The 25,957-nt window shown below is 53.4% G+C and overlaps 9 protein-coding genes across 9 annotated transcripts; 5 read left to right on the top strand and 4 right to left on the bottom strand.

Annotated features, from left to right (window-relative positions):
* Positions 1-442: 442 nt before the first annotated feature.
* On the top strand, positions 443-1,495 carry GUITHDRAFT_152711 (hypothetical protein). Its single transcript, XM_005832326.1, has 8 exons — positions 443-532; positions 580-614; positions 668-740; positions 792-841; positions 889-954; positions 1,003-1,052; positions 1,095-1,155; positions 1,199-1,495. The coding sequence occupies exons 1-8, from the start codon at positions 499-501 to the stop codon at positions 1,304-1,306; spliced, it is 477 nt and encodes a 158-aa protein (XP_005832383.1). The 5' UTR covers positions 443-498; the 3' UTR covers positions 1,307-1,495.
* Positions 1,496-2,374: 879 nt separating this feature from the next.
* On the top strand, positions 2,375-3,601 carry GUITHDRAFT_138977 (hypothetical protein; the record flags this gene model as incomplete). The annotated part of the gene is made up of 12 exons (XM_005832325.1): positions 2,375-2,431; positions 2,486-2,528; positions 2,597-2,634; positions 2,679-2,725; positions 2,773-2,817; positions 2,946-2,969; positions 3,023-3,073; positions 3,122-3,201; positions 3,246-3,307; positions 3,352-3,408; positions 3,457-3,512; positions 3,556-3,601. 12 exons carry the CDS (start codon positions 2,375-2,377, stop codon positions 3,599-3,601), a joined length of 606 nt encoding a protein of 201 aa, XP_005832382.1.
* An 800-nt stretch (positions 3,602-4,401) lies between these two features.
* On the top strand, positions 4,402-5,271 carry GUITHDRAFT_108669 (hypothetical protein; the record flags this gene model as incomplete). The annotated part of the gene is made up of 2 exons (XM_005832324.1): positions 4,402-4,875; positions 4,927-5,271. The coding sequence occupies 2 exons, from the start codon at positions 4,402-4,404 to the stop codon at positions 5,269-5,271; spliced, it is 819 nt and encodes a 272-aa protein (XP_005832381.1).
* A 1,880-nt stretch (positions 5,272-7,151) lies between these two features.
* Positions 7,152-7,661, bottom strand: GUITHDRAFT_71346 (hypothetical protein; the record flags this gene model as incomplete). The annotated part of the gene is made up of 1 exon (XM_005832323.1): positions 7,152-7,661. A coding segment is annotated over one exon (510 nt), but the record flags the coding sequence as incomplete, so codon positions are not given.
* A 717-nt stretch (positions 7,662-8,378) lies between these two features.
* On the top strand, positions 8,379-13,051 carry GUITHDRAFT_163271 (hypothetical protein; the record flags this gene model as incomplete). The annotated part of the gene is made up of 25 exons (XM_005832322.1): positions 8,379-8,449; positions 8,740-8,818; positions 8,870-8,932; positions 8,983-9,025; positions 9,078-9,148; positions 9,195-9,234; positions 9,289-9,464; positions 9,554-9,619; positions 9,673-9,758; positions 9,887-9,996; positions 10,123-10,159; positions 10,212-10,250; positions 10,301-10,377; positions 10,437-10,497; positions 10,587-10,638; positions 11,137-11,175; positions 11,427-11,493; positions 11,691-11,910; positions 11,961-12,033; positions 12,081-12,112; positions 12,354-12,439; positions 12,460-12,565; positions 12,615-12,671; positions 12,807-12,919; positions 13,029-13,051. The coding sequence occupies 25 exons, from the start codon at positions 8,379-8,381 to the stop codon at positions 13,049-13,051; spliced, it is 1,887 nt and encodes a 628-aa protein (XP_005832379.1).
* A 763-nt stretch (positions 13,052-13,814) lies between these two features.
* On the bottom strand, positions 13,815-14,718 carry GUITHDRAFT_163270 (hypothetical protein). Its single transcript, XM_005832321.1, has 5 exons — positions 14,547-14,718; positions 14,252-14,501; positions 14,152-14,202; positions 13,989-14,102; positions 13,815-13,938 (listed from the first exon to the last, which is right to left on the bottom strand). Exons 1-5 carry the CDS (start codon positions 14,660-14,662, stop codon positions 13,849-13,851), a joined length of 621 nt encoding a protein of 206 aa, XP_005832378.1. The 5' UTR covers positions 14,663-14,718; the 3' UTR covers positions 13,815-13,848.
* Positions 14,719-15,742: 1,024 nt separating this feature from the next.
* On the bottom strand, positions 15,743-18,252 carry GUITHDRAFT_138972 (hypothetical protein; the record flags this gene model as incomplete). Its single annotated transcript, XM_005832320.1, has 3 exons — positions 15,743-15,813; positions 16,030-16,058; positions 16,112-18,252. 3 exons carry the CDS (start codon positions 18,250-18,252, stop codon positions 15,743-15,745), a joined length of 2,241 nt encoding a protein of 746 aa, XP_005832377.1.
* A 1,263-nt stretch (positions 18,253-19,515) lies between these two features.
* Positions 19,516-19,950, bottom strand: GUITHDRAFT_152709 (hypothetical protein). Its single transcript, XM_005832319.1, has one exon. It carries the CDS (start codon positions 19,907-19,909, stop codon positions 19,664-19,666), a length of 246 nt encoding a protein of 81 aa, XP_005832376.1. The 5' UTR covers positions 19,910-19,950; the 3' UTR covers positions 19,516-19,663.
* Positions 19,951-20,625: 675 nt separating this feature from the next.
* Positions 20,626-25,781, top strand: GUITHDRAFT_138971 (hypothetical protein; the record flags this gene model as incomplete). Its single annotated transcript, XM_005832318.1, has 14 exons — positions 20,626-20,680; positions 20,743-20,819; positions 20,841-21,728; positions 21,776-22,270; positions 22,318-23,775; positions 23,963-24,023; positions 24,070-24,119; positions 24,164-24,271; positions 24,321-24,400; positions 24,723-24,858; positions 25,077-25,126; positions 25,282-25,384; positions 25,571-25,635; positions 25,712-25,781. 14 exons carry the CDS (start codon positions 20,626-20,628, stop codon positions 25,779-25,781), a joined length of 3,696 nt encoding a protein of 1,231 aa, XP_005832375.1.
* Between the last annotated feature and the right edge of the window lie 176 nt (positions 25,782-25,957).

The raw sequence follows: 25,957 nt of genomic DNA, 5'->3' as shown, positions 1-25,957 counted from the left end.
TGCCATCACATTTTTTATGGTTCCCTGTGATTCCCTGACGACTAACACCTTTCAGGACGATGAGCGATTCAATTTAACCCCCGATCAATTCATAAGTGAGCCATTAGATTTGACGTGATCCCCCCATGTTTGAACGGGAGCTTCCTTTCTGTAGAGCGATACCACATCCATGTCTACATTCAGGACGCCATTCGTCAGATTCTGGACAACAGTGAATTCAATCTGTCTCCTCCCCTCCTTTGATTCTCATGGACATGCAGGGGACGACAAGCCTCTGGAAGGCCTTCTGAATTACTTCAATTCTGTCCTAGTGGTGAACTTCTCTTGCCTTCCCCGTCCCTTGTCCTTCCTCCCTTCCTTTACTCCCCCTCCCTTCCATCCCCCCCCCCCCCCTCCGTGCACGCTGTCGTACCAACCATCCTGCAGGGCGATCATGTCCTCCTGCGAGAGTTTGAGTTCGTCAATGCTACCCCGAGAAACCGGCTGGCATTTGTGAGGATGACGGTAGAGGCGTATCAGAACACCAGTGAAGGTCCTTGTGGTGATCAGAGGAGGAGCATTACTGACGTGAGGACCTAGACAAGCTGATGACTTGCAACGATCATTTCCAGCTGGTCAGGACATGGTTGTGACGAGGGCTTCCTCCTCTTGATCTTTGCAAGCCCAGGTATCTTTGTTGTGTCCTGATTTTCCGACGCAACACCACGACGATGCTACAAAGTTGCTGCGAGAAGCCTCTGGTGCAATGGGATTCACTTTTCGGAATGCGGTTGTGAGAAAATTTTGTGCAGGAAACACTCAGAATTTGTTTCCATACAAGAAGATTGCAGCATATTGGCAGGTGAAGAGCGAATATATCTCATGAGAGGTTCAAGTACATTCAAACAGATTCTCTTTGTATTTTCGGAGTTCATCGCACAAGTGAAAGACCAGTTTCCCCCAAGCACGCTCCAGGTGATCCCGTCTGCATTGATGCGCACAGTTGACGTCCGTTCCTCACAGCTCGACCGAAATTCTCTGATGTGGAGCATCAAATCTATTATCAACAGCAAGTAATCTCCATCGCCCTCTCCTCCCCCCTGAGGGCCTGCCAGGCACTGGGATTTCAGCTGTCCGTCAGTCTCTTTGATGGATTCAATCGTCTCGTCTGCCACTGTAAGAGACTTTTACGTGTCTGAGACGTCTAACTCAGTTGCAGGACGGAAGCAATCAGTTTGTCACCTTCAACAAGCTCATGGCTGGCATGGCCTCCTGTACTGCTCTTATCATCGACTCATCCACGTTGGCGCCAAGGACCAAGTCGTGATGGAAGTAGACGTCAACTCTACTGGCAGGTGCTTGCAAGGGCTAGAGTGCAGAAAGATCGTTTCGAACCGTCTTTGATCACTCATTTATTCGTTCACATGTACTCCATTGTATCAATTATGCTGCTTGTCTGTGATATTGCGATGACATGTATAAGCACGAGACGCAGAATTCAATACAGCAAGTCTTCAATGTTGGACTGTTGCAGTGTCGTGCATATGAATCGTCATGATCAATGAACAATGAGACAAGCACACGATTCACAATTTTGCATCAAATCCCCACAACGAACATATCATAAACACCTTTTCTCTCAGCTTCTCATAATCAAATAAATAGGGCACGTATGAAGAGATTGGACATGAGTCGTGCATGGGAAGATTCAAAACAAGATGATGTGTGCAGGGGAGCGAAACATGAAAATTGTGTGAAATCTACTCAGCACCTTTCATGCACGTCCCAGAGCGATACTTGCTCCCCTTTTATACTCCAACATTCATGGCATCTTTCTTCGATGTGATTGCATATCTCTGTGTTCGCTGTTTCTCTACGCGCATCTTCCTGGTCGCCTCTTCCATCTCCTGCTGCTACTCCCGCCATCTCCCGCCAAATTGCTACACCGCGCCTTTCCAATTGTTTTTGTTCGAAATATATCTGTCGCAGTAAATCTCATAATCAAATTTATTGCGTTTTACAAAAAAGGGTGAAGAATATATTGAATATAGACATGTATAATGTTGGTAGCAGAAAACAGGTATGAAGGGAAATGGCGCGGAGGGTTGAGAGGGAAAGGAGGACCGGTTCGGACAGAGCAAGTGGAAACGAGGAATGGGGAATCGAGAAGGCAGGAGAGAGGAAAGGAGGAAGAGAGGAGCAGGCATGCAGGAGAAGATGTGGGGAGGAAAGATGAGAAAAGATAAGTTTGGAAGTAAATCATTGGAGTGAGATCAGGTAGGGACGAGGGAGGCAACGCAAAGAAGAGATAAGACAAAGAATCAACGGAGACACAGAGAAATTTGTGAGACAAAGATTGTTTCCCGCTGACTTGAAATGTTTTCATAGATACAGGATGGATTACGTAAACAATGACGACGATCAAACATCATACGATCTGCTTCTGAAAAGGGTGATAGTCAAATAATGATGATTATCTTGTTGTCATAATCACGTCACTGTGAAGGTTTGGAGGAATGAGCGCTGTTCTCCCACTTTGCTACCTTATGGTGAGATGCATTTTGATCGCTTTGCATTGCTTTGCATTCGCAAGATTATTTATATGCTTCGATTGCAGAGAAAGAATTGGTAGAAACTGTCGACCTAGCCATCAAAGTAAGAATGTGAAGTGTTTTATGTTGCATGATGATCGTTCGCAGGACCAAGACTCATGCATCGAAGAGCTTCGCAAAATGAGCAAAGACAGGTGAAAGGGTCGAGGCTAAGATTTTCGGGTCTTGACAGCCTGGGCAGCACGACAGACTTTATGATCAGCTTGTTGGAGCTTGAGCTTGACAGGTTAGAATTCTTCCTTCCTCAGTATTTCACCCCTTGACTGATCGACTTGAATTCCTACTTTGGACCATCAGGATAAAATTCATGTACGGATCTCCTTATCGTAGTACTCCCTGCTGATCTCTTCACAGGTTGAACTCGTACCATCGTGATAGGTGATTGACGTCCGATGCATATCATCGTGTTATGGTGCTGAGATAGTTTCAAGATTGAAAAAGATACAGCAATTTCATGCCCATCTTCTAGCCAACAAGTCAGAGTGAGTGGTTGACCCCGTCGGACTCTCGTTTCCTCACATATTCATCAGATTCGACATGATGTCGCCGCTAGAGCAGAAGTTCTGCGAACAGTTCACAGACCTTTTCGAGAAGCACTTCAACAATTGTTGTGCGAACTTCCCATTTTTCTCTTGGATGACTGTGATGCTTCAGGTTTCTTGTCCGGCATTCCCGAGAAGCTGCAGAAGTTGAACCTTCAATATATGATCGTCAAGGTCTGGTCAGAGTGCCCATGTTGGTAGATGGTGATTTCATACAGCCGGAAGTCGATAATCACGTATTTGTACACGTCCTAGAAGATTTGGGTGATGTACAAGTGAGAGACTCAACTTTAAGGCTCCCCGGATGACTTGAGCGCACACAGGTGGGGGACGCCGAGTTGGAGATGAACTCAGGAGATTTCGTCTGCATGAAGTTCAGGTTGGTGGAGTCGAGATGCAGAGTGGGTTTGACATCTGAGCAGCGATATCGCTTCCCTTGTAGAGCAGCAGAAAGTCGAGCTGGTCTAGCAGGCACGGTGAACGTTTGAAGCTGGCCAGATGATGACCCGGCTTGTGTCAAGCGCCTGCGGTGCCGCGGTAGTCATCGGAAATCTGTTTTTGTCTTGAACGTGGAGTGCTTGTTATTCTTAACTTCAAGTAAGATACATCATGACATTTCAGTCCCAACCCTCAGCGCCCGCGTGACTGGTTAACTGGCCGGGCTGAGTCGGCCCGGCCTCGCCCCCTGCCCTAGACTGTGTGGGATCATCGGATCCGCTGCAGTGCCGCTGCGCTCCCCGGGACTCGGATCAGCCAGCCGGCCCGGGGCCCGGGGAATAAGTCAACTTGGGGGGGCGATCCGAGGCTCTTTAACTGAGCTATCCGGCGAAGTTGACATAGCCAAAAGTGGACTGTCAGCATACCTCTAAAACAGTTACAACCAGGGGTACTGCGCGATTGATGGGATTAATGGGGTGGTCATGATAAAGGAGGGGTATTCTTTACTACATTTTTGTATCATAACGGGGGGTGATGACTCAAACAAGACGTACGGAGACAGAGAGTTGCGCGGAGTTGCGTTCTATAAAATGCGAGGAGGTAGAAGTAGTAGAAGGTGAAGGTGAAAGAGCGAGGAGAAGAATCTTTGTGAGAAGCGATGATGACAAGATATTCAGGGTGAAGCAGTATTCGGGTGGTCCTGGCAAGCTGGTGAATGATAGTAAAAATTGGAAGTGGAAAGAAGATTGGGATCGAGTAGATTGAAGGAGAATTCTCTCGATACAATAAGCGAGGCAGGAAGCAAGGGAACAGAGGTTCTGCTGCAAGAGATGGTAGAGCTCCAAGTCAAGACCCTCCTGCTCCTTTTCTGCGTCAGCGGAACGCATACGGTCATCTTCTCCAGACTCCCCAGAGCTGCTGTGGTAGCCATCAGCTGTCTTTCCTTCTACTTCGCCAGGTACAATACATGTCTGCTGAACGCGGTGGTCTACATCATGGCCCTCTGGCCGCGACTGCTACCAGAGCGATTGTTAGTCAAGACCCCGAAGGTTCTCATCGGCGAGTCAGGTCCCCTGGGCCCGGGCTCTTACAAGGCCATCGAGCTCCTCTTTATCCTCCTCTCAACCCCCTCCTCTATGGAAATGGGTCCCGCGCCGAGCTTCTTCATGCTCACCTGCTCCATCGCAGTCTCCGGCGTCACCTTTCTCGCCCTTCATCTGTGGTCCACCCTGGCAAGATCTCGGGGGGCACATGCAGGCATGGCGAAGTTTGGAGACAAGTACCAGGCTAAGTTGGGCCTCAAGGTAGGTCTTTAGAGTTGCTCTGCTGCCAAGGACTGCTCACGAGCCTTACAGGGACATCTCCTCTGCTTGTTCCTGGGGTTCTTGAACGCGTTGTGCGAGGAAGGGCTCAGCCGAGGGTTGTTTGCGTACGAGCTGCGGCAGGCCGGGATGAGCGACATGGAGGCAGACCTGACCCAGTCGTTCTTCTTCGGACTCGCGCACATTCATGGAACTCCATCCGGGGTGGCAGGCGTGTTTCTCACCTTCTTGTTCGGGTTGATCATGTCGGCTCTCAAGTATCAAGGAGGAGGACTCTTCCTCCCTCTCCTAGTGCATGGCCTTGCGGACTACTACATCTTCGTGTTCGTCTCTCGCCGATCCTTCGGCAAGAACGGGGGTCACCGCAAGGCGACGTGAGCGAGTCCATGAAGTTGGTTACTCGGATTGTTTCTTCCGACAACTCGGACTAGATGATGATGGAGGGAGTCATGAATGGTGTTTCCCGTAAGTTTGTAAAGGTAGGAGATGCCTATGAAAAGAGCTTCACTTGAAACAAGTCGCTCAAAGTGCTCTGAAGGGACTCGAGCATGCCCTCGCTGCTCGACACTGGGCGCTGAGGCCGACTGCTCCCCATCGGATCCTCCACGTCCGTTACGTTTGCATCTGCCTGGTAAATTCTGCGAGCCGAACAAACTTCAGCACAACAGACGAGCGCAACAGCACAAGACACCTTGACGATGCCTGCTTGCTTGACTGCGCTGACGATTGAATTTGACGTCCTGCGACTAACGGTTACCTTGGCCCATGTAAGTTCTCAGCGAGACGATCGAACCAGCAGACACTCTCGCTGGCTCTCGCGTCTGCTCCGATGAGTACCCAGCTGCGGCTGAGGGCGAAGGCGTTACAAGGAAGTCATGTGATGTCCTTTCATACCTGCCGCCTGCGAGCTTGTCAACCCCGCCTGGATGGCAGCCTCCATGGCCGTCGATCTGTTCGCTAGTTTCACGTCGGTCCCCCTCTTCCTTCCTCGCTGTGTCGCGTTGATCTTCCCGTTCTCCCATCTTCGCACAACATTCTCTAGACCCGAGGCTTTCAAGTTGGCGTTCTACAGTAATAGCACGAGTGAGTAATTGTGGAGCTCAATTACAATGACCTCTCCTCCTCCTCCTCCTCCTCCTCCCATGCTCACATGATATATGCTCCGATCGGATGTGTAGAATTTCCATGTGAAGCTTACAGTTCGGAAGAGCCCGTCCTGCTGTAGAGGCTGCAAACGCATCGACATCATTGACGCCGAGGAAAGACGGAAGAGGGGGAGGGAGAAGGGACAGAAGAATGACAGCAGGGCAAGAAGAAAACAAGGTGCGAAGGAGAAGTGGTGGAGTGGGAGAGCAAGAGGAGGATGGGGAGGATGGGGAGAGCAGGGAAGATGAGGGAAGAGGAGGAAGGGCAGTCTAAAGGTTCTGAAGAATTCTCACCTTCAGCGACTCATCTCTGCTCCCCTGGACCAAACCCGTGTTAACGTGTACACGAATGCACTCTCCTCCTCGCAGGGGAGAGCCGATCTCATAGATGAGGCTGTAGCTGGCAGGATCGTAGACAGGCTCGAGCAGCTCGTACCCGGGGATGGTCACCCAGCTCCTGACGCTCTCGTTGAGGCTCAGCGGGCCGCTGAAGCTGATCACCACCGGCACTGTCGTCTTCCTTACACCCACAGCGGTGACCCCATGGGCCGACCCTTCCTCCTCTGCCTGCTCCCCGCTGATCTCCGTGCTGTGTACCTGCACGGTGGAGTGCGGACGGGGATAGATCGACGTCACCCGTAGAGGGACGTATCCTACCGTGTAGAAGTCCCAGGTGACGCAGCCCTCTACAGGCTCGTGCACTTTACTGTGCAGGATTCCTCCTGGTGAGGTTGGGTAGGAGGGGTTGAGCCCTGCGTCCGGGTCGAAGAAGTAGCTCTCGTTCCTGGCTCTGGCCTTGTTCACGCACACGGTGTAGTGGGAAGCCTCCTGTAGCGGCTGCTCTGGGATGAAGGTGACGACCCTGGCCTCTTCGTCATAGTCGAACTCCCCTGGAATGTCCGAGCTTGACCCCCACCTCCTGAGCTCGAACTCTTTCGCCGTGAGAGACCTGATGTCGGGGGAGCCGAGCATCTGCCCCCAGAACTGAAACTCGTCCTGCTCGATGGAGCTGAACTGCATCCTAATTACTGAGTCCAGGGGAACGCTCAGCTCCTCGCTCTCGGGGGAAGTGCAGGACAGGAAGGAGGAGAGGTCCCGGGAGGACGTCTCGTTCCTGAGGAGGAGGAGGACCGACGGCTTCTGTATGTTGTACTCCCTCAGCGTGTAGTCGTCCTCCAGCTCCCTGCCCGCAAAGGCGATCCTCTGCTGGTCTACAGCTGGGGAGTCAGGCAGGCAGGCTATCTCCTCCTTCAGCTCCCTGATGGTGAAGTCTTGGCTGCAGCTGACGGATCGGACGACCCCCTGGTTCCCGAGGTCCCGCACGTAGAGCTTCCTCCCGCGGAAGGGGCTCTCGTTGAGGACGAGGTGGAGGACGCAGCCCTCGCGCAGGTCGAGGTCAGCTGCGCGCATGCCGGGGTCGACCAACCTTCCGTTGTAGACCAGGTGCATGTGCCCTGCCGGCACCTCCTCCCCGCACATGAGGAATTCTTTGATCTCCTCCACCAGCTGATGCTGGCGTACATTGGCTGACTGCAAGGTCCCGTTCCAGCTGACGAAGATCGGCAGGACCAGGTCCTCTGCCCCGCTCTCCCTTGGCGACGTCCGCAGCCGATGCTTTCCCATGCTGTCGCCGTCCATCCCCTTATCGTGTCATGCAGCGTTCCTCTCCCTCTCTTCCCTCCTCTCCTTCGTCTCCCTCCTCTCCCTCTCTTCCCTCCCCTCCTTCGTCTCCCTCCTCTTCGTCACCCTCATCCTACCCCGTCCCATCTCAGCGTTCCACTTCCTCCGCCTCTTCCTCCTTCTCTCCTAATTTGACTAAAACCTCGTCAACAAAGAGCAAAAAGTTGTGCCCTTGTTTTGCTGCCGCCCCCCCCGCCGCCGCTCCCATCTCAACTCACCGTGCCCTCCTCCCGGCCCCTTACCCGTCCTCCTGCTCCTGCTCCTGCTCCTGCTCCTGCTCCTGCTCCTGCTCCTGCGCCCCAGCTCCAGTACTCCTTCAGCTTGTCTTGCCCTTGCTCACTTTGTTGTCCTTTCTCGCTCCTCTCTGTGCCATGAAGAGGAGCATACCGGGCTTCTACTACGATGCAGAAGCCGACGCCTACTTTGCGATACCCAAAGATGGATGTGTCGTATCCTCCTCCGCCTACACCCGTGCGAGAGCTTCAGGCACCGTCGACTCGCCGAGGTATTGGTGATGCTGAGGAGGAAGAGGACAAGATGGCGGTAGATCAGGATGATCATGATGAAGACACCGGCAGATGGAGGCTGTAGAGATGCGGGAGGAGGAGGAGGAGGAGGAGGAGGAGGAGGAGGAGGAGGAGGAGGAGGAGGAAGGTGGTGATGGAGAAGGAGGAAGGTGGTGGTGGTGGTGGTGGTGGTGGTGGTGGTGGAGGAGGAGGAGGAGGAGGACGGTATAGGCGTCTAAAGTTTCCACAAGGCAGGAGGGTGTCAATCGAGAGAAGAGGGAGAGACCAAGCAGCTCCATCAGCCTCTTTCGGTCCGTCAAGAAGCGCGAGGTGTGCGATGCGTACGGGTTCCTTTCCAGCGCTGAGTCGGTTGACGGGGTAGGTGGGGTCCTTCACTCAGCACAAGCTCCAGTCCTCCAGCCTGTCTCTGCTGCAGACCAAGAAGGTTGAAGTGACCTGGAACGGCGCGGAGGCGAGTCTAGAAGAACCAGGGAGAGCTGTTGCTGATGCTTCAGGTTTCAGAGCGCGTGCCAGGGATACGTCGGAGTTGGTCTAGGAACGATAGGGGAGGATGTGCTCATGGCAGGAAGATCGGTGTGCTGGAGCTTCCAACAAGCTTGCTCGTGTTCTGATCAGTCTGATCAGGGACTCGTCATGTTGAAAGCTGATAGTGAGGGAGAGAGCGAGCCCAAGTTCAGAGTCTGTGAGGTCCTTTTGCTGCTAACAAGAGGAGAAATTTTATCCGACCCTCTATGCAGAAATCTCCATACTGCGTCTGCAAGCATCTGGCGATCAAAGGAGGTGACAGCAGCCTTGCTTTCCGCTGTGACCTTGCTCTGACAGCCCATGGCAGATGATGGGATGGCGGCGGGGAGCGACCGGAGCTCTCAGATCTTTGCCACCACGATCGTCTCCTGCGAATCAGTGAGTCCTGCGCATGTCTGCCGCTGCTGTTCTGACTCGTTGCCAGCCCGGAGGGATCCACATCATGAACTTCGACTACGAGACGAGTGAGCACGTGGTGTTGGGGAGGAGGGAGGCCCGGATGTTGACGTGGGGAGCAGATGAGTTCAGATACAGGAGGCAGTGGTTCTCAGCACGAGAGACGTCTGATTCCTCCGCTACTCGCCTTCCCCTTCATGACCGACTCGGCAGGTTTTGGACTTGCTGCTGGTCTCCGACCAAAGAGGAGGAGCTGGCGGCAGGCTCATCCAAAGGAGTGAAAATATTCGACGTCCCAGTACGTGCCCGCGATCTTCCTCCCCTCCCACCCTCTCATCCTCTCTCCCCCCTTCTTTCCTTCCTTCTCCTCACCATTCGTCTTTGCAGTCGGGTAAGCAGCGGTTCTATCAGTACAGATCCGAAGTCATGGCCCAGTCGTACCTCCCGAAGAATGTCTCCTGAGAGTTGAGATCAGGAGGGCAAGATCTCTGACTCTGCGATGGCAGGGAGGGAACGTGATAGCCAACGGATGCAGGGATGGTTGTTTAAGCTTTCTTGACCTCAGGTCCAAGGCGAGCCCCATGGAGCTCAGGTATAGGAGGAGGAGGAGGAGGAGGAGGAGGAGGAGGAGGAGGAGGAGGAAGCAGTGGTTGTGGTGATTGAGGAGGAGGAGGAGGAGGAGCTTTTCCTTTGCAGCGCTTGTAAGCTCTGACCCTGCAGAATGTCCCGAGGCATCTGCTCTATCTCACCCCTTTGCCAACAACCCGGCGAGTCTGTCATGGCCGCGAGCATGAATGGCGAGATCTTTCGGTGGGACCTTCGCTTCACAGGTTCTTGCTCCCCCCTGCTCCTGCTCCTGCTCCTGCTCCTGCTCCTGCTCCTGCTCCTGCTCCTGCTCCTGCTCCTCCTGCCTGTTCCTCCCGCGGTCCTCCCGTCTCACTCCCAATCCTCAACAGCACGGCCGACGATGGCATATGAAGGACATCAGAACAGGTAGGAGGCTGTCGGCAAGGTGTTGCTAGTCGAGGACTCATCGCCATGGCAGCCATTCCGTTGTCCGCCCGGTCCTCGACCATGAAGAAAGGCATGCAAGGCGGTGGGTTGCCGACCTAGTCTGATGCTGTTCCAACGAAGGGTTCTGTATGCTTGCGGGGTGGACGGAGTGCTGAGAGGATGGGACGTGGAATCAGGCCGGAGGATTGCGGAAACTCGTGAGAGGAGGAGGAGGGGGAGGAGGGGGAGGGGCAGGGTTGGACTGAAGTTGCGTCAGGTTTCAAGAAGTTCAACCCCAAGAGAGACATCACGGCATGCCTGTCTCGTGTTCCAAGGAGGTGACTTGTACTGTTGCCGCACGCTCCTCTGCTCGCTCTCTCCTTCCCTGCGCTACGTTTCTTCTTCATGCTGTCTTGATCGTTATCAGTTTGCTTCTCCTCTCACTTCTCCTCTTCTTCCTCAGCATGGTGGACAAGCAGGTCGACAAGCTTCCCGTCATGCTGTCCGTGTCGAAGAGTCCCCTGATGTTCTTAACCCTAGCAAGCGAGGAAGAATAAAAAAAAGAAACATCACCAGCAATGAGGGGAGGAAGACGAAGAGGAGGAGGAAGGGACGGAAGGAGACAGTGAGGGACGGAGGAGGAGAGGGAGGAGGAGAGGGAGGAGGAGGGAGGATATCATGGCAGGGACATGGGAAGGCAGTAGGGCGCGCGACATGCCCGGGAGAGGAGCGGCCGGTCGGGGAGGAGGCATTAGCAGGGGAGGGGGCAGACGGGACTCATCCGGGTTTTTTAAAATTTCGCGCGGAACTTTCGGAAGGGGGCAGGAGGAGCAAAGGGGAGGGGAGGGGAGACAAGCAAGGGGAGCAGAAGCAGGAGGAGGAAGAAGATGGCAGAGGGGGTGAAGAAACGACCGACCATACGGGTGAGACAGGGACGGGTGGCAGGGAGGAGGCAGTACTGAGTCGCCGCTATGTAGGACCTCAAGGAAGTTCCGCTGGCGGTGGGAGACGAGAAGGTAGTAGTGTCTGACAGACACGTTGTTACATCCCACTGATGCTCTTGCTTCGCAGAAGACAGAGAGTCAAGTATGATTACCGGGAGGGGGGCGGGGGGAGGACGAGGGAGACGGGGAGAGGGAGAGGGAGAGGGAGGGGGAGAGGGAGAGGGAGAGGGAGAGGGAGAGGGAGAGGGAGAGGGAGAGGGAGAGGAAGAGGGAGGGGAGGAGGAGGAGGAGGAGGAGGAGGAGGAATGACTGGTTGCCTTCAGGAGGACCAGCTCGATGGGTTCGGAGATGCCGGAGACGGCGTTAGAGTACCTGGGACGATCCCTGAGGGTGGGACATTGGCATGCGCATGCTCGACTTGGTGTTCCATGGCTGTGACGTCTGACTGTCTCGGGTTTGATGGTGCTGCTCAAACTTTGTTCATGTGTCTTCTTCCCATGTGCATGCTGTTATGATCTTGCCACGTCGTTGTTAGCTTTCCCGTGTCTTGATGTTGCTCCTTCATCTTGACGCTTCTGCTGTTGAAGATGTCAGAGCGCTGTCGAGCTCGAACCCAGGCGGGCTAGTTCCTAGATACACGGTCAGCAAGTGCCCGACGCTGCAAGGGCTGACTGCTGTTCAGAACGCGTTCAAGGAGTTGATAGAGAGTCGAGGAGACTGCAAAATCCTCCGGCTGGCGTTCAAGCAGGTCGGAGATGAAGGAGCTGGGGAGCTTGGGAGCTTGTTAAAGACTGGGACATGCAAGAAGTGAGAGAGGAGTGGAGGTGGAGAAGGAGGAGAAGTGATCGTGGTCTTAGCCTTGAGGGACTTGACTTGAGCTGCAACAACATCAGCAAGTTGGGAGCAACTCAGATAGGACGAGCTCTGACGGTGATGATTGTTTGCGAGCGCACAGCAATGCTCAACAAGTTTGGCAGTCCAACACCAAGTTGATGTACCTTGATATCAGGTTGTAGCTTGCCTCTCCTCCCTCCTCCTCTTGAGTCGATAGAAACCTTCCCTGAGGACAGACTTTACCCCTCCCCTTATCACCGACTCTTCCTCCTCCTCCTCATCCTTGTGTTCCTCCTCCTCCCCACCCCCCTCCTCATTATGTTCCTCCTCCTCCTCCTCCTCCTCCTCCTCCTCCTCCTCCTCCTCCTCCTCGACCTCGACCTCTTCCTTGCAAGACCTGATATTGATTGCTACAGTACCAACGACATCAGAGACGAAGGCATCGCAGAGATCGCGACGGCCCTCAAGCTCAACAGCACCCTGACCTACCTCGACGCGCACGGTGAGAACGAGCCGTTGCAGCAGAGGACCTGAGTCTCCATCCAGCATGCGGCATCTCCGACCAGGGGGCTAGAAGCATCGCTGAAGCCATAGAGAACAACTTCGTCATCGCAGTCGTCAACCTCAAGTGCGGAAACGGATGTGCCGGTCTGACGTCCACTGACCTCCTGTTGCAGAGCCAACTACATCCGCGACGAAGGAGCCATCTGCCTTGCACGTGCATCACGGAAGAGGTCACTCCTGCTTGTCTCCTCCTCCTCCTCCTCCTCCTCCTCCTGCCCGCTTCCTCATCTTCTCCTCCTCTTTCCCACTTCCTAGTCCTCGTCCTCCTTCCTCCTGGTCCCTGGCGGAATCTGACGCCATCCTAGCTCGTCGATGCGGTGTTTGATCACAGCATCAAACGACATCGGGCTCAGTGGGACAAAGGCATTGGAGGACGCAATGTACGACAACGACCGGCTGGTGGACTTCGTCGACTACGGTATCCACAACCATCATGACAAGTCAATCTCCTTGCTGTGGTTGCTCGTGTGTGCCAGCTTTGTCGGTTCAACTATTGGTTCATTACATTGATGTTTGTTTTCTGGCAGACTTGAGGATGCCTAACAGCTAGACTGCCTGACTGAGGGAAACTTGTAACTAATAAGCGCAAGGAAGAATATCATATGGTTGAATGAATATCTGCACAATCCCAGGAAAAGCCCAACATCCGATTCTGTGTCCAGTTACATACACAGTGCTTCTGTTTGACAGGCGTGCCAATCATGATATAATACAAGTCTGGTCGAAACGAGTCAAGAACAGGCTTGCAATGCATGATCGAGTGGCTTTACCCTAGAATTTCTTCTACTCCGCATCTGCAGGCGGTTATTGCGATATATACTGCTCCCGGGGCTGCAGGAGGGTTACAGCCATCACAACGATGGGAAGCACTGAGTATCTCCTCACCTTTCAATGGTTTGAAGGATACCAAAGTTGCCAAGGTTGGCAGGCTCTTCTTCTATCAGACTTACACGTCCTCTCATTGCGTCTGTGGGCTGTGGAGCAAACAATCTCAGAAAACCCACCGGCCTCCTTCCGTCTCCTCACCTCTGAAGATGCAACAATCGTGCTCCCCACAGACGGTTCTCCCCGTACCGAAAACTCTCGCACGCCGCTGGTGCTAGCTACACGTGCTTGACTGCCTTGCCTTGCGTCGCAACGGATCAGAAGCAGAGGCCAAACTGCCCCCTCCCTTCACCTTGAGGCAACAAGGGTGGGAGAAGCAGGAGGAAACGGAGGAGAAGGCTCCTGCAGCAGCGACGCTGCCCTTCCCTGACATCATCACGCGTGAGTTTGCGGCAGGCTATCGCGTCCTCGTCCTCACCGCTTCCTGCCCTTCTTCTTGGAACAGCGAGCTCAGGTCGGAAGCTAGTCCTGCTCTCGAGCCCACCCCGCTGCTGTCAGCTCCGATCTCCCTCCTGTTAACTTTTCCCTCTGATCCTCACAAGGCTCTAGCGCCTGCAAGTGCATGTCAAACCCTTCACCCGCTCGATCAAGGGACGCATCACCTCGCAAATGTCTACCCGACAACACGGGCAAGTCCGATGGACGTCTAGCAGCCACTTGTCGATACAGTGAGCATGGAACTCGTGCTGGCAGGGGAGCTTTCGTATGAGCTCGTCCTGCATCGATCCTTCACTCACACGAACCCAACCGATGCTGCCAACTCACCGTCTCAAAGTTCGAAAGGCAGATGTAGCACTCCTTGGAGTCATCCCCCCCCTGCTACCCTCGTTCAGGAGATCATATAGCACATCAGGAGCTCGGTCACCGAGAATCTGCATGTAGGAAGCGAGGCTACGACTGATGTCGGGGTCCTTAGATCTGCTTGTGGAACTAGCGTCCCTCCCCTCGCCCCACCCTCAACTGCCTCCAGGAACTCCACCAGCGCCTCCATCAGCAGCATCATTCGGTCGGCGCTCCTCGCATTGATGTTCGACGTCTGAAAAATCTGCGCTCGTCCTCTTGACGGGCCAGCAAACGCGACCTGGTTGGTCTGCTGCGCTATCAGCGACATCTCCCTGCCATAGGATCAGCGACGTATCGCGTGCATGTCCTTCTCTGACCTGGAGTCGGAAGGGCTGATCATCCGAGTGACAAGAAAGGTTTGATTGCCCGTGTGTATCTGTCGCGTTCCATTGGGTCCTTCCAACACCAGCAACGTAGAAGGAGAGGAACCCATGCTCTAAAATGTGTTGCAGCTCCTACCCCCCGATTTCATAAAGATTCCAGCAACCTGCCTACAATGTCACTGTGCCAGATCAATTATTCTTCGAGCATATCTAACTGTGATTAATATCTGAAATCAGCTCAAGACATTAGCTTCAAACGAGTCTGAGGCCTTGTGGGTGTTGTGTACATGAAACCAGTGAAACTTGTGAAGCTATTGTAACAAATGTTCTCAAATGCGATCGTGCAGTCTTCTAACTGAGGCTATGGCTGCCGATGTGCATGTAGCTTGTTAAGATGAAGGATGAGGTCGAGTATAGAGGGGAAGGAGAGTGTCAGCATCGGGGATCGCTGCAGGGAAGGCGCTAACATATGGTAATCTCGCCATGGTAGGGAACACAGGGACTTAATAAAAAGCATTTTTGTAGATGTAGGGGATACCCAAAGGACCCTAGGAAAACTAGTCGCTGCCTAGGGTCCTTTGGTAATAGAAAAGCACCCAAAGTTGTTTATGTGGGTGGGTGGTGAGGGTGCTCCTCTCCAGAGTATCCTTATTACCCTACCCCCCTTTCCCCCCCAATGCACATATGATAATGACCCACCCAGAGTGGTCAATTACCCTACCCCCCCGGGGGAATTTGTACCCCCTTCAGGATGTTTGGGCTACGAACCAGATTTGGACCACCCACCCCAATTCCTACCGCACCCCACAAGCACAGCATCTACCACCCACCCCAGAAGTCATCTACGTTACCAGCTTACCCTCCGACCACCCTACCCATCCCCTCTTACTGGGTCTCGCTATCTTCTACATACTTCATTTGACCCACCCCTGGACCTCAATCTTCGACTACCCCTACCCTCGAGACGACCAGCAATACCACCCCCTCCAGGTGTACCTAAACTTAGCCTAAAACACGCGTTTTAAAAAGAGATATCGGCCCGCCTCGGAATGACTTGACACGGGCACTAGTCATCACTCTAACAACTGTTGGACATGACTGATGATACGGCAGAACGTGACAGCAAGATGAAGTCAGTACATGCAGTGGTCTATATGACTTTGCTGGATTTCTTTTCTGGGGTTCTTCTTTCACTGGGGATGGTCAGACCGAACGTTGAACCGTCGGAAAGAACAACTTCCGAAGTTCCTTAGTCGGGTCCCTAACATGAAAAAAATAGTGTTCACTAGCAAATCAAATACAAAGGTTATTCTACACAGCATCTTAGCGTCGTTAGTTTCTATTTCTGGTCAAGCACGGTACGAGAAGTGCAGCCTCGGCTTGCTGCTAGTTTGCCAAGTTGGGGTGAATCCCCGGCTTCATCGCCACATTCAATCTTCATCTCCTTCTCACTTTCCCCGTTATCAAGCGCTCGCACCTTTGATCATCAAAGTTTCTGCAAGGTCCCTGCGACAGCAACGTGTGTCAGTTTCGATGTTATGTACAAGGTTCGGGTGTACCATGGGACGAACAGCTTCTCCCTCTCGTCGAACACGAAACACATCGTTGCTGGCCCTGCCGTTCTCCCCGCTGCCATCGGACAGACATGATCTCTCATGCAAAGCCAGACCTCATACCACCCGGGCACCATCAGCTCCCCCAACCCGCCTGTTGTTGCCTGCCCATCCTTCACGGCAGGAACAAGACTGGCCCAGCTCCACGTCTCGTAGCACACTGAGATGTCGTAGGGGCCCGACTGTGCCCACGGCAGCTCGCTAGGACATTTCTCTGACCCGAATCGAGCTGATGACAGCACAGCACAAGCCCCCTCTGCAAAGTACCCAAGCAGCCGCCACGTGGGGCGCAGCCCGGGCCTGGAAGCACAGATGTAAGGCTTCCAGTATCCAGAGCTGTTCTCGGCCCATGGCGCGAGGGAGTAGGGATCACTGCCAACGTAGGAGATGTCGCCGCACTGAATAGCAAACAAGGGCTTTCTTCCTGTTCCCGGCGTTGAGCTCCCCGCACACACTTTGACGGATTTCTCATTGTCGCACTCCTGCAACGTCGCCCCGAACGTGCGATTGTCGCAGGAGCAGAGGAAGATATCACGACCTGCTCTCGTTCCAGCGCTGTAAAACCTCTGTGAAGTCTGGTTGACCCAGCGCGAGGCTTTCCCCTGCATCCCTTCGAACGCATCTGAGATGAAGTACTGCCTGAAAGCGTAAGTTTGCCCTGGCCTGATCACAGAGAAAGCTTCGACAGTGAAAACAGTGTAGTCTCGCGCGACGTTGGTTGCTCCATACCGCAACCTGGCTTTGGGTCTGTTGAGAGTCCATGATTGCCCATGCTCAGATCCAACCCCATGTACCAAGGTCAGCGCCAAGTTCTTCTTCGGGTCCTCTGCTGGAGAGTAGCTGACGACGAGGCTCTCACCTGTTGCCCAGTTGGCGTTGACTTCGTCCAGCGGTACTTGCGTCCAAAAGAGGATCTTCGTCCCCTTCCATGCCCAGCTGGAAACGCCTTGGACAGGCATGGAGAAACCGTTGCTGGGGTTTGTGAAGACGAGAGAGCAGCCTTTGTGATATTCGCAACCAGTCGAGATCGTCACGGTACTTTCAATGGGACATGAGGTCAGAGGGAGGCCAAGTTGCCTCTGGGCCTCAGCTTCCATCAGCGTGCAGCTTGCGCTCTTAACCAACCGCAAAGTCTGGTCCTCCGCTCCAGTTTGTGGGCACGGCACCTCACTGCCAGCGGCGTTGCCGCATGGCATTGTAAAGTTTGACTCTAGCTCCTTGACCTGCTTCTGCGTGAACGTCGTGTACCCGAGGGTCACATCCAGGTTTCGGATGGTCTGAGTTGTGTCAGAGTAAGGAGGAGTAGTTTGGAAGCCTGTGTACCCCCCAGCGTCCTTGCTGCTTATTAGCATCTTCGTCAAGGCTGATGTCCTAACTCCTCCCCAAGGAACATTGTAGTACTGGAAGTTGTGCCCTTCTGGTAGACTTGCCACATTGTGAATCGACCATTCAACTTCTAGGACTCCTTCTCCGCAGTCTTTGTATCGGGTGTAGTAGAAAGCAGAGCTGCGCCATGAGGTGGGAATGTGAGCCTGTTGCCCCCAGGACAAGAAGCTGCACTGATTGTCCTTGCAAGACTTTGCCAGGGTGGGGGAGGTGAATGGCGTCTCCAAGTTGTCTTTGAGGTAATCTCCTGCCTGATGAATGTAGTATGGAGTTTGCGGCTGGTTGTAGTTCAAGCTTACCGCGACTGCCTGCCATACCTCATCGTTCCACGGGGCAAGATTGTGGTATTGCGGTGGCACAGACTCGCCGTATGCTCCGACGAAGCTGTATATGTTTCCTCCCTTTCCAAACCGAAGCCTCCAGGATCTGTTTGGATTCTCATCGTCGTGACTCATCTCTGCCAAGAAAACGTCCTTCTCATACTTGCTGTTCATCGAAGCCCAACGCGAAGTGTTCTCGGAAGAGGTGAACTTGTAGTTGAAACTCGTCGACCCTAAGCCCGAACCAGTGCAGAGAGGGCTGCTGCTTCCCAGCATGTCGTCTAGGATAGCATCTTCGAAGGTAGTACATGATGCTGTCAAGAAGAGGGAGAAGAAGATGAGCATCTGTATGTGACTTGGTTTGTCAGAAGCCCCTGTCATTCTGAACGAACAGCGCACTCAATGGCAGATACAGGCCTGTAGTTGAAAAGTTATCCGCTGTTGAAACAGATCCTCTTCCCTGTTGCTCGTCTCCGTCTTTCTGTGATTTCAATTTATCTTTGATTCTCTATCATTCTCTTTCACTGCTGCTGTGCCGCTACCTAATTGCTGTGATTGTTCCTGTCTCTCTGCGTGTATTTGTGTCTGGGTCTGCTGCCTAGGCATCCTCCCTACTCTCCCTCCCTCCCTCCTTCCTTACCCACTCATCCTCTGAGTCTCCGTCCCTCCTCTCCGTCCTTCCTCTCTCCCCATCCTCCTCTCCCTCCCTCCTCCTCTCCCCCCTCCTCTCCCCCCTCCTCTCTGTCCCTCCCTCAACAGCTCCCTTTTTCTATTTCGACCAGGAAGACTTAGCCAATTTATAATCTTTATTGACTTTATATAACTGAGTTGCAGTAGCGTGATCGAAAAGACTCGTTTTCAGTAGCTGTACAATTGACCCGCGCGTCAATGAAGGAGAAAATGCAGGGCGCACGTTGAAGATGCCTTTGACGCGATCATACCATGTTGTTAGGAAGTCGTTTCAGTGTTGACATGTATGACATAAGAGCTGATGTAAGTGCAGAGTTGACTGGATTCCTTTGAGAACGGTGAATGCGGCAAGCGAAAGCGCGGCCCTTGTTTCATACTATGGTAGGAGAATCGGATCTCGGTTTTGAGGGCGATGCAACAGGGTGATTGCCTTTCAGACTATTTGTCAAGTTTCATAGAGCACATCGGACATCATTTTGCACAAAAGAGCAGAGAGCCTACACCAATCTGATGTTTTTGGATACAACCACATGGTTGAAAGTTGGATCTCATTCTGATGTATCCATGTGATATCAGCTGAGGGCCATTCGCATGTTGACAGTCAGGAGCAATCAGAACTATTTCATCATTGTGTTGGTGCAGGCGATGACATGTCGCTTCCAAGTCCAATATCATGGTGGTACCGTTTTTGAAAGAAATCCTGGTCGTTATTATTCGCAGGTACAGTGCATGATTCGAAGGTTGTTGTGAAATGAAGCTGAATCTACTTCTACAGAACTCTTTGGGGATCTAAATCGTATTCTTGTTGACGCTGTTAGAGTGTTGTGATACCTTTGTCGTCGGAAGGGCCTGTGTACACGGCTGTACCAGTATGAAGATTGAAATGGCATGACACGGGGATGGGTGGAAGAGTAGGTAGAAATCAAGCAAAGAATTGGATACATCTTCAGAGACTTTTGTTTTGTGTTTCACTTCAAACGATGATACATGTGCAAGACTCAACTTCAGATGTTGGGTCGCTGAAGCATGAAGAATGCCTTCTTCACACTCGAACGACAAAGTTGAAGGACATCGAAATTGCAAGAAATCCAACCGCTTGAACTTAAAACCACAGCATCATTCCACTTCGAGGGTGAGACCCGCCTAGAATCCTTGCCACCCTTTTGATTAAATGCACACAAGATGTGTGCACAGGCACATCTTGCCACTTGTGGATCCTGGTCTTCTTTCTTCGTTTTTGGCATGCTTGGTATGTTTTGGTCTTCCGCGCCTTCGGCTTGTCCATGGTGAGGTTCACTGCTTTACCCGTCAACATTCTCATTGGAGTCTTCTCGTGATATTCTGCCATGGCATGCAGAACCCCCTAAAATGAATCGCCATGGCGCCTACAACCCACCGCATTGAGGTGTAGGAGTGAGTTAACTGAAGTTTGTACCAGGTAAATATCAAAAATAGGGGTTGGCCCGTGTCTACATAGGGGTGCTGGGGTGTGGCTGCGCGGGGTGGGTGTCAGTAGGGGTGGCAGTGTGGGTGCAGGCTGGGGTGCAGGGGCTGGTCTAGGGGTGGGTGGGTCATTCGTAGGGGATGTGGGCCACGTCTATTTCCGGGTCATCGGCTCCATGGCGGGGACGTGAGAGGTAAGGGGACGTCAGAAGAGGAAGGGGAGGGATGGTGGGGAAGACAGGGAGAGAAGGAGAGGAAAGATACAAGGAGAGAAGTAGAGGAAGGATGGAGGTGAGATGGAGAAGAGGGATGGAGGGCGAGATGGAGAAGAAGGAAGGTGCCGGGTAAAGGGGAAATTTGAGAGGGAGAGTGGGAGAGAGAGACAGTGAGGTGTGAGTTGAAGGGAAAGGACACGATAGAGAGGAGAGGGAAAGATGGAGACATGGAGCAATAGTTGAGGAGAAAGGGAGGTTAGATGTTGAGAGAGAATTTAGAGCATGAGAGAGAATATGATCAACAGAAAGCTGGTTAATGAAATGAACACTATGCCGCGTCTGTTCACGTGGTTGCTGACCGGACTGGGCAGGGTGACTGGAGATAGATTCATTCGTATCAAGAAGCATGTCTGAGACCACCAAGTACGGATCCCTCCCAACCGATGAAACCATCTTGCCAGGTAAGAGATGCCAGGGAGGTTGAGTCAGGGACTGCAGTGAACTGAACATGTTTTTGCTGCAGACAACTCCAAGAGCACTCGGCTCTGGAGAGTTGGAGTTCTTCTGGGCTGTTCGTGTGCGTTCATAGCGATCCTGATGGTAATATCCATGTCTATGCAGTCCATCGCTGACATGTCTCAGATCTCGGCGAACGGACAATCTTCTCCAGTCTCGGACTTAATGTCGAAGATGCCAAGAAGCCACGGCATACTAGCCGCGAAGAGCCGCGCGATTCAGAAGCCCTCGCTTCTGAATCTTTTCTCTGAACTGTTAGAGACCAATGCCACGAATGAAAGCACGTCATGTGAGGATCTCGGTGGAGTTTCAAGTGCCGAAGGGAACTTCTGCTGCCCCAGTGGCTGTGATCAGTGCATGGAGCTGGACTGCAGCTCGACCAACTCGACCAACTCGTCCTGTTGCGGAGCCTTGACCCTGGAACCATGTGGAGAGCCTCCGTGCTGGCTGAACACATCGGGTCTGGATGGCAACGGCTCTTCATCAAACAGCACAGGATCAGACAACAACTCCAGTCACCTCTGCTCAGGAAACGCCGACGTGTGGTCAATGTCGATAGGTTGCTGGTTGAAGCTTCACAAGGACCCCGAGGACATCGAGGGCTGGTTGCAGGACCATAGCATTCTAAGCACTGAGCACTGGTACAAGCATGTCATGGAGAATCCGAAGTTGAGGAGCGACTTTGAAGACTGGTTTGAAGAGCACAAGAACAAGGATGGTTTTCATATGTCAGACTGGCTTGAAAAACATGGCATTCGCAGGCAGGACAAGGCAATCCACGGCAGATTGGAAATCCTTGCCCAAGTAGCTTCGTCCTTGGTGGGAAGACGTGGAAAATGTGGCATGGTATGCTGGCTTTCACAGTTCCGCAACGTTCAGATCCTTAGGTCCTGGCCGAAGGAGGAGAAAGAAAGGAGGTTGAGAGTCCTGCTTCACTCGTTTCCCAAGCTTGCCCGGTACCTAGACACTGAAGAATGGTACTCACAGTGGAAGGTATATTGCTCTCATTTCCGAAAGTTCATCTTACTTGCATATGATAGAACTACACGCCTAGTATGAGCAGGTGGTACGAGGAACACAAGAACTACGGAGTCGACGCGGAGAAGTACTACCAGGAGCACAAGAACTACACGCCTAGTATGAGCAGGTGGTACGAGGAACACAAGAACTACGGAGTCGACGCGGAGAAGTACTACCAGGAGCACAAGAACTACACGCCTAGTATGAGCAGGTGGTACGAGGAACACAAGAACTACGGGGTCGACGCGGAGAAGTACTACCAGGAGCACAAGAACTACACGCCTAGTATGAGCAGGTGGTACGAGGAACACAAGAACTACGGAGTCGACGCGGAGAAGTACTACCAGGAGCACAAGAACTACACGCCTAGTATGAGCAGGTGGTACGAGGAGCACAAGAACTACGGGGTCGACGCGGAGAAGTACTACCAGGAGCACAAGAACTACACGCCTAGTATGAGCAGGTGGTACGAGGAACACAAGAACTACGGGGTCGATGCGGAACAGTGGTATCAGGTAAACTTAACGCGATGGAAAGGTATTGGTTCCTGACTTATCTGCAGGAGCACAAGGATTATCTTCCGGATGCTGAGGTCTGGTACCATGCTCAACGGGCGGACCCGCAGGCCCTGCTGAGCACGATGGAGGAGATTCTTCTGTGGGAGAGTGTGAAGAGCCTGGAAGCTCGCGCACTCCGGAAGAAGCTCGAGCGCAAGTTTGCTCGCATGCAGAGACATTCAGTGCTGCAGCAGACTGGAGGAAACTCCTCCGCGGGGAACGAATCGGGACAGTTCGATCTGAGCAGCTGGCTGGACGAGCATCACGAGTTCGACGTGGACGCTTGGCTGAAGGAGCAGCAGCAATTCCCCTACGTCTCCGATGGTAACGGCAGCAGCGTGCAGATCAGAGACCTGTCGCAATGGCTGGATGCTCAAGTTAGCTTCGACCTGGATGACTGGCTGTCAGGCTACCCAGACCCCGAGGACTTGGAAGGCTGGCTGGCCAACTCCTCCTCGACGAGCAGCGTCAACATGAGTGGATGGCTGGACGAGCATCCCCTTCCAGATGTGGAGAAGTGGTTAGACCAGCAGGAGGGGAACCGCTCTAGCGCGTTCAACATGACCCGCTTCCTTGACGAGCAGCCGTCCGTGGACATAGAAAAGTGGTTGGAGGACCATCCTCTGGAAGATGACGATGCCTGGCTTGAGAAGCAGGAGAATGCCTCTGATGCATTCAGCCTGTCAAAATGGCTGGGGGAGCAGCAGGAGGTCGATATCAACAAGTGGTTGCAGTCGGCTAGATCCGAGACTACATCCTCTCAGATCCTCCTCAACCGCAAGCAAGCCCGTAGAGCTGCCAAGACAGCCCTCAAGCAGAAGAGCTTGAAGATGCAGCTGGCTCAGGGAGGCAACTACACCGCCGGGAGCGCGTTCGATCTCAACGCTTGGCTTGCGGAGCAGCCAGACTTCAATCTCGAGGAGTGGCTGGCGAACAATTCAGGAGGCGGCAACTCGTCGATCCCCCTCCCTGAAGACGACGCCGCTGACATCACTCCCAACGGTCTGTGCTGCTGCGGTTTGTTATGCGAGGAGATTGCGGCAAGTTGCTGCGGGGCATGGTACCCGGTAGAGAAGCAGAAGGGGGATAGCAAGCTGCTGCCGGAGGGTTTGCAGAAGCTCAAGCAGAGCATGGAGAGGCGAAGGGAGCAGCTTGCTAGAAGGAAAGGACAGGCTAGCCAGACAAAAGCTGTCCAAGGGAAGACGTCGCAGAAGGTGGTGGGCAAGACCGGCAAGTTTGCCTCCCTGGCCGACATGCAAGCCCTGAAGTCGATGCTGAGCAACGTGTTGAAGAGTCTCAACAAGGAGGAAGGGAAGGAGAAGAGTCAGAGGATGTTGACTAGGAAGAAGATGTCTTTGCTTGAAGGGAGCACGAACGCCACTGAGGCAGGACACGGTAGTCAGAGTGGAAACAGCAGTGAAACAGAAGACGATAGCTCTGAGGGAATTGGGGGAGATCTCAAGGTGATCTTGCTTTTCTCCTTGCTCACTTTTGTGTCTTTGCTCTTTGCCGTGATAACTGAACTCCTCCTCCTTCCCGTATCACCTCCTCGTCGTTCTCGCCTGTTTCTCCTGCTCGTTCCTCCACTCTGCCCTGATCTCTTGCGTGTTCTCATACTTTCCTGCCCTGATCTCTTGCTTGTTTTCACAGTTCGGAGCAAGAATTCGCTTCGGGGATGGAGTGGTCTTCGGCAACAACATCTCCTTCGGTAGTGAGAGACGTCGGTGTGTGTGGGTCTTCTCAAGTTCCCCTGTCAGGCGAGGGCGACAAGTTCGGCAGTGACGAGAAGTTCGGGAGCTTCGACGAGGTACTGACTGCTCCCCATCCCTCCCATGAACTGACCCCCGGCAGTTTGCGAGCCGCTCAAAGTTCGGGAGGAACGCCAAGTTTGGTGACGGCAACAAGTTTGGTGACAAGAGTTCCTTCGGAGAGGGGGCGGAGCTGGGCAACGACAACGAGGTTCAGCGTGGCTTGACAAGCCCGTTCCGCACTTGACCCCTCCTTCCAGGTGGGCGCCAACTCGAAGTTTGCGGCGGATGCTCAGCTGGGAGATGACAACTCGATAGGGCCTCATGTCGAATTCGGCAGGTGATGTCGGCTCATGTCTCCCTTGCAACTCCCGGCCCCCACAGCCCCCTGAGATTCCTCCTCCTCCTCCCCCCTCCCCCCTCCCTCCTCCTCCTCCGTCTCCTCCTCCTCCTCCTCCTCCCCCTTCTCCTCCTCCTCCGCCTCCTCCTCCTCCTCCTACACCTCCTCTCCTCCTTCCATCCTCCCACCTACCCACCCACCCACCCTCCCTCCCTCCCTCCTTCCTTCCAACACCATCACCACCATCGATCCCTCCAAACCCACGTTCTTTCCTTGCTCCTCCTCGTCGTCGTCTTTTCCTGGAGCTCACCTTCGTGTCCAGCAACGCCCGTCTTGGCGCTCGTAACCAGATTGCCGACCACGTCACCTTCGCCTCGTCACTTCATGCTGGTCAAGGAACTTCCTTTGGCACAGACGCCAATCTCGGACCTCACGCTGTCCTTGGAGCGGCTTCAAAGGTGATCATGTGCTAATTGCCTCCACAACCATCCTCTCCCGCCCGTCTACTGCTCTACCTCCGTCGTCCGATCCTCCCCTCTCTACTTCATTCCTCCCTCTCGCTACATCTCCTTGCTTCAATCCTACACGAGCTCGCCCTCCCCTGCTTGTCATTTCTTTCAACGGCTCCATCAAAATATCGTCTGCTTCCTCTTCTCTGCTCATCGCTTGTCTCCAGATTGGAGAAGGAGCACAGCTCGGAGCCGGAGCATCGATCGGACCGGGCAGGTGACTTCGACTCCTCCGCCTTGTCCTCCTCCTCGATGTCTTCCTCCTCCTTGTTGTCCTCGTCCTCTTGCTTCTTCTCCTGCTTCTCCTCCTCCTGCTCCTCGTCCTCGTGCCTTTCCTTCCTTGTCCTCCTCCTTCCTCACCAGCTCTCGCAGTGAGATCGGGGATGGCGCAACTTTCGGCGAAGTTGCCAAGAACAATCAGGAGGACGATGGCGAATCGGGATCTCTCAAGCAACAAGTTTACAAGCCTGATCCGGTCTGTGTTCCTCCTTCCCCTCCTCCTCCGCTCCTCTGCTGCTTTTTCTCTGTCCTCTTGTGCTTTGGTTTAATCAACTGCCTCTCTCTTCCTTCCTTGCTTCCTCCCTCCTTCCCCCCTCCGCTCTCTCTCTCTCGCCCTCTCCCTCTCCCTCTCCCTCTGTGCAGAGTCTGACCTCTCATGCAGGGCTCAGGCTTCATGAGGAAAGGATCTCCGCAGCTAGATTCTAACGCAGGAGGAAGAAACTACTGGTGAGTTGGAACGGGGAGTGGGCGGAAGGACGATGGTGGGAGAGAGAGTTGAAGATACTGAGATTGGATGTGCCAGGCCCGTTGCTGTGTCAGATGAGCAGGAGGAGAAGTACAACGCCACGAGTGTGCAGGAGGAGGAAGCTTGATTGGTTGCTGGTGCCCGGTCAACGTGGAGGACTCTCCTGTCGCTGCGAGGAGAGGAGGGAGACGAGAGGAGCAAGTTTTACCCTGCATGCACATTGCTGTTGTTATTCTTTCACTGCTGTTCTTCGTTTGTGTTTATAAAGAATGTTTGAAATTACTTCTCTGAGTCCGTGGAGGC

The sequence above is a fragment of the Guillardia theta genome, assembly GCF_000315625.1.
Source record: "Guillardia theta CCMP2712 unplaced genomic scaffold GUITHscaffold_35, whole genome shotgun sequence".
In the NCBI taxonomy this organism is placed as follows: domain Eukaryota; class Cryptophyceae; order Pyrenomonadales; family Geminigeraceae; genus Guillardia; species Guillardia theta.
The sequence above is the reverse complement of the archived record's forward strand: the minus strand, read 5'-3'. Positions and strand labels throughout refer to the sequence as shown.